Consider the following 6465-nt stretch of genomic DNA (forward strand, 5'->3'; position numbering starts at 1 on the left):
TAAGAGACACCCCACACACACACTTGCTAAGCCCTAATTCCTGATGAGGCTGCTATTTGGGGACAGGGCCTTTAGGGAAGTAGTGAAGGGCTCTATGAGGCTAACGGGTGGGGGCCGGATCCCATAAGACGAGTGTTCCTAGATGGGACTCCAGGAAACTCGGAAGGTCCCCCACCCGGCCCCAGCACACGCCAGGATGGGCTGTGTCTGTATCGAGAAGGTGACTGACTCAGAGAAAGCCCTTGCCTCACACCAGCCCTGCTGGCAACCTTGATCTTGAACTTCAGCCTCCAGAACCGTAACAAAATAAATGTCTGAAGTTTAAGCCACGTTCTGTGATATTTTGTTATAGCAGATTCATCAGACAAATTCCTTCCAATGGAGCAGTTTCTCCCGTGCCCCGCTCCCCACGTGCCATGGTAACCACTAATCTGCTTTCTGGCCATATGGATTTGTCTACTCTGGATGTTCCGTATAAATGGAATCGTATGCTCTAGGACCTCATGATGTGTCTGGCTCCCATCATTTAGCATAATGTTTTTGAGCTTCATCCACATAGTAGCACGTTTTAGAATTCTATTCCTTTTTATGGATGAATAATACTCCATTGGATATCCATGGCTAGGCATGGTGCATGCTATTTAACTAGTGGACTCATTCATCCCTTGCTGGACCCTGGGTTGTTTCTACCTTTTGGCCATTGTGAACAGTGCTTCTCCGTAAACGCCTGTTTGAATTTTCAATTCTTTCGGGTATGAACCTAGGATGGAATTGCCGGGGATGGAGTGATTCTATGCTTAGCTTTTTGAGGAACTGCCAGTCTGCTGTCCAGAGGGACTGTCATTTGGCATGTTGCCAGTGATGAACAAGAGCTCAGACTCTGTTTAACAGAGCAGAGAAGGCTGGGCTGAGCGTTGGTCCCACTCATGGAAGTTGGGAGGGTTGCAGAGGAAGCAGGAAGCAAAGCCTGAGCCTCAGGTCCACAGGAGGGAGTTCCAAGGGGCGAGGCATGAAATCCTCTCATGCCCAGTTTCCTCCCACCCTGCCCTCAAAAGAAGGGGATCTGGAGGTGGGCATCTAAGGCTGTTGCCCAGCTACAGGGGAGAGGGCAGGGGGGATTCTGACATGCTCCAGCACCTGGCAGGAGGGCCCTGGCTCATTAGAGAGAAGACAACATAGACGTCCCCACACATAACATGGACATCCTTACTTTGAGTCACAGGTACACACCTTGGTTGGGCTCAGGATGCTCAATTTGAACTAAGAGCATCCTCCCTAAGCCACAGGTGGACACCTTGAACTATAAGCATCCACAATAAAACCTGAGTACCCACCTTGAGCTATTAGCACCCATCTTAAGCCATGGGTGCCTACTCTGAGTTATGGTGCCCCATCTGAGCTACAGGTGCACACCTTCAGTCCTGAGGACATACCTTGAGCTATGAGCCACCAACTTGAGCACGGATCCCCCCTCGACCCAGGCTTATGGAGACCTTCCTTCCCCATCCAAAGCTCACTCACTGTTCCAGTGATGGGTGAGGAAGGCTCTTCAAGGTCCCCTCATCCTCCCCAGTCCCATCAATCTCCTCCCAACTCACCCTTCCTCCTGTGCAGCCAAGGAGTTCTGAGAGAGCTTAGCCAGGTTCTTTGCATATTCTTCTTCAATCTTTATCCTGCCAAAGGAGAAAACCCAATACATTAGCTCACCAGTGCGGGATGGCGGACCGGAGCTGCTCCTTGTCACGTAGCAGCTGTGTAAAGGGAACCACTGGGTCACGACAGACCGTAAGCTCTGACAGTGTGTGGCTCTCAATATTTATTGAATAAATGCATGAAACCGTTTGAACCTCTGTCTCTCTAACTGCACAGCGGGCATTTCCGCCTGCCTCCTGGGGCTTATGAAGATGAGCACTATCATTTGCACAGCTCTGGGCAAAATCCTGGATACACAGGTGCCCTTACCTGAATGAATGCTACTTACACAGACCCCAGGGGATGGATGGCCACAGGTGTCTCCTTCTGCCTTCAAGCCTGGACTCTGATTTTTAGACCCTCCCAGATGGCCTCAGCCTCTTTGAAGCAAGAATAGAGCATCTCTACCTTCTCCCACCCAATGCCTCCAATTGCAAAGCACTGTCAAGGGCATGAGTATTTCCATGGAAACCGGTCAATGTCCAGGGCCGCAGCCCGATTCTGCTCCCCTGGGGAGGAGAGCTGCCTTGCGCAGGGCTTCCAGCAGGTAGGCCCTTCACACACTTGCAAGGTGACTCTCTGGGGAGTGTTCTGTGTATCGGGCATGTCTGTGTTAAGTGTGTTGTCAAAGGCGTTGCTCACCACCTCAGCGCTCCCTGGGACCATTGTGGGAACCAGAAGAGCTATGTTATGACAACCGGAGCTGGCCAGAGGGATGGGACCCTAGAGAGCCCCTGGGTAGTCATGCGGTACACAGAAAACCTAAAGGGCTGCAGTGTTTTATTTCTGGATCACTTGGGTGCAGAGAAGGTGGCTGACCATGCAGCAGCAGCATTTTGCATAATAATGGTCACACAGTTTGGCACAGGGACTCATCCTCTTGTTCCTTCTTGCTCTGCTTGGATCTCATCTATACCTCTAGCCAGTCTCTCGGTCTCCCAGAGCTGAACCCTGGTTTCTCTCTCAATTCTGTTGCTCCCTCTCCATTCCCTCTGCCTTCCTCTCCAGCCCTCCCAGGATTACACAGACTGCCAGCCTGGACCTCCAGACTGTGGCCAAGGCCTCTTGAAAGCAGATCCAAGCATGTCACAGTGCCAAGGACAGGCCAGGGCAGAGAAGGTGCACCTGCCATCTGTCTCCTGAGCCTCACCTCCCAAACCAGCCTGCATCACCTCCATCTCCTGTCCTGCTTTCTTTAGTGGAAGCCACAGCAAACCAGGGACCTGGTCCCTAGCCAGGCATACTCCACCTCTGCACCTAAGCTCTGGCCTCTCCTGGCTCTGAAAGGTACATCCTTTGTAGCCCCCCACAAGATGGATTGAGAAAGTTAGAGGAATCTGCATTTCAGCTAGGAAGGCCAGAATGACCTGCAACGGTAGAGCTCATTACACTGTTATGAGCATAAACCACGAGCCCGTTCAGACTTTGGCTTAGACATCCCTTTTCTATTTGCCTGTTTTTATATTTTTGTTTTCTCCCTCCTGAGCAATGCAGCCTTCCAATTTCCTACCAGTTTAATGGGTCATAAAATAAAGATTTGATTATACAAATAGAAAATGGGCCTCCTAAGGAGAAGGGTGCTTTAAAAATGCCAAAGCATTATTACCTGATTACGGTTGTTATAATAAAAGAAATATTTTTAAAAGATATCGCCATTTGCAATGAATATTTCCAATATGCCTTGGAAATGCTATTTGCAAAATTGTGCCTATGTGTGCGCACACCCGTGTGAATGGTGGGTACGAGGAAGTGTGCAGATATGTGAGCGTGTGTTATCAGACTCTCAAGAGAGGAGCAAGGGGAAGGAGAAGGAACTTCTCTTTTGTTTTGCAGCTTTCCTTATTTCTATTGGATTGAATTTGTTATTTCTTCATCAATGTTCCCAAGTTCTTTAGACAAACTACTGGTATCTTCCCCTGAAGGCAGAGGAAGGTTCTACATTCCTTAGCCTGATCAGTTTTGGTTTGAAGATGAATCGAAAGGTAATACTCCTCTTTTGGATGAGTATGTTCCTATGGTGAGGAACAGTGCTTCAAAGGAGGACCAGATAAAGGGGTGAAACAGTCTGTGGGGGAGACTGCAGCAAAATGGGAACACATGCCCATTCCACAGGGCACTGCTGCTGACCTCCAGGCAATTACTGCCTGAGGGGTGAAGAGGCAATCCCATCAACCCGGTGCTTTCTCAAGAGATGCTAGGTATCCAGATTTTAATGTAAAATCTACCAGTATTTTTTAAATGTTGGTTCAAATTTTCAGAAACACTACACAGACCAAAGCCACACATCTGCTGATCAGATCTACCCCAGAAGCCATGCATCTGGGACCCCAACCTATGTTCTTCTTCATGCCAACCAGCCCCAAACTGGTCATGCAGTGCTGAGTACTCTTTGACTCCCCTCAGGCCACTGGTTCACGGTGGGACCCATCTCCAGTCCCTGCAACTGGGTGGGAGATCCAGGGTCTTTACCTCTCTCGGACGAATTCAGACATTTCTTTCTGCATTTGTTTGCCTTTCAGTTGCTTTTGGAGCAGCAGTTCGAACCCAGCCACCGTGCCATTGCCTTGGGGATCCTTCTTATCAGCCTGGGAAGGAAAAAAGAAGCACAAGAAGCATTCAGGTGATACCGGGTGCCCAGGAGAATGGCGTTCAGGGAAGACAGATCCCAGAAAGCACCCACCAATTTGCCTGGCAGTGCTGACCCCAGCACAGTGCCGAGCACCTAGTAATGACTCAATTAATGGTCTCGATTATTAGTTGCTCTAAAATAAAAGTCAGAACCTGAGAGAGCCGAGACAATGACTTGGGAACTAAGACCCAATTAATTTTTGTAAACAAATATTCTTAAAACTTCAAAATGAAATGATCTGTTTTATCTGCACTCCCTCAGCCACCTGGCATCTCTTTTTACTTCTTCCCTGCTCATCATGCATCCTGTCATCTGTCCACAAGAACCAACTACAGAGACATTCGAGGCCCCTGGCTGTCACCAGGATTAAAAAGGTGTCCTCCAGGGGCTGTGGATGTGGCTCAAGTGGTAGCGCACTCGCCTGGCATGAGTGCGGCCCGGGTTCGATCCTCAGCACCACATACAAACAAAGATGTCGTGTCCACCGAAAACTAAAAAATAAATATTAAAAATTCTCTCTCTCTCTTAAAAAAAAAAGGTGTCCTCCTGCATTACAGATTTTCTTTACCAGGAATCTAAGGTTAAATGCTTTGATTCTTAATGGAAGGAATTAAAATGGGTTTTGATATCACAGAGAGGCACACTGTGATATCAAAATTGTCCCCAGCATCTAGAAAGACCCAGGTACTCATCTCTGCTCTCCCACAAGATGAAAAGGTCAGGTTCATCCAATCCTAGGCTGTGTCCCTCTCCTCCACCATATCCCTGGCGATCGGAGAAGCCTGCATCTCTAGGATCTCTTTCAGATCACACATTTAGGACAGAGGACAGGAAAGACACTGCTGTGCTTGTAGAGAACCCCATTTACAATGGTCAGGCACATGAATGACTTTACGGAGCCTCTGGTCCTGCCCAATTCAAGATCCCTTCCTCGGCCTCCCTGACCCAAGTCCCTCTGGCTATGCTGTTGAGACCTCTCATGACAGGACATCAATCACACCCTACGGGATGAGTCATGTCAGAGGGGGGCTTCTCTTGCTGCTTACAAGTTTCTCCACTGGAGATATGTGTACTTCACTCTTGACGAAAAAGCAAAGAAAAAATTAAGCAAAATTCTGAGCCCAAATCTGCCTCCCTTCTAAGACTCATCTGCTGCTCCAGGGAAAACTAGCCAGAGAAATAGCTTTAATGACTACTGTTAGCAGAGAGACATTTCCTCCTCCTTCCCCTTTTTTTGAGGTACTGGGGATGGAACCCCTAGGTGCTCTACCTCTGAGCTGCATCCCCAGCCCTATTTAATTTTGAGACAGGGCCAGGCTGGCCTTGAACTTGTGATCCTCCTGCCTCAGTCTTCAGAGTCACTGGGATTACAGGCATGCACCAGATGCCATCCTAAGAGAAATTTCTATTCAAGACGAAAATATCTTGATGGTCAGGAAAGAGAACCCCCAGAGTAAGCATCAGAGTCCCCAGAGAGCTGAAATTAAGCCGAGTACCCTGAGTGTCACACCCTCAGATGCTGCTGACCAGCAGGCAGGATCACACATTCCCTCCAGCTCCTGAAGCTCCCTAAATCCCCCAACACTGAGCTCCAGGCTAGGCTCCCCAGTACCCATTCCCAGGGCTCAAACCCTTCTCCCTCAAGTGGTCTCTTTTAGGGGTGAGCTTTGCAAGTGTGGCTATGTCTCTCCATCTCTGCCACTGCTACCAACCTTCCCAGTCATCTCCACTCACCTCTTAACTTCACTCCTGCCTGCACGATGCATATAAACTAGATCACAGTGTACCTCTCTGCTTAGAACCCTCCAGCAACTCCCTACTGCAAACAGCAAAAAAACCCATCACCCTTACAGGGGCCTATAAAGTCTTACACACCGATCCCTGCTCCCCCCCACTTCTGAGTTCATCTCCTCACATCTGTCTGATGCCAAAGCCTGATCCCATTTCATATCGTTTTAACCTCTGCACATCTCTCTGCTCTTGAAGCCACACAGCTGCAGCGATAGGAACTTTCCCTACTGGTGGTCAATAGGAATCTTTGGATAGCTTCTGAGTATGAATGATTTGGAAGAAAATTTTTAAAAAGAACTTTTGTCTAGTACTCAGCAAATCTAAAAAAAAAAAAAAAAAAAAAAAAAAAAAAA

At 48.4% G+C, this 6465-nt stretch overlaps 1 protein-coding gene across 10 annotated transcripts in view; it reads right to left on the minus strand.

Moving 5' to 3' along the window:
* Gas7 (growth arrest specific 7) overlaps nucleotides 1-6465 on the minus strand; it is a 235109-nt gene that overhangs the window by 18139 nt on the left and 210505 nt on the right. For all 10 annotated transcript variants that reach the window (XM_048798068.1, XM_048798067.1, XM_048798072.1 and 7 more), the window contains 2 exons: nucleotides 4162-4277; nucleotides 1599-1673 (listed from right to left, as the gene is read on the minus strand). In XM_048798068.1, coding sequence (XP_048654025.1) covers nucleotides 1599-1673; nucleotides 4162-4277 — 191 coding nt within the window. The remainder of the gene's footprint in view (nucleotides 1-1598; nucleotides 1674-4161; nucleotides 4278-6465) is intronic.

Source organism: Marmota marmota, unplaced genomic scaffold (assembly GCF_001458135.2).
Source record: "Marmota marmota marmota unplaced genomic scaffold, marMar, whole genome shotgun sequence".
Taxonomy (NCBI): Eukaryota; Metazoa; Chordata; class Mammalia; order Rodentia; family Sciuridae; genus Marmota; species Marmota marmota.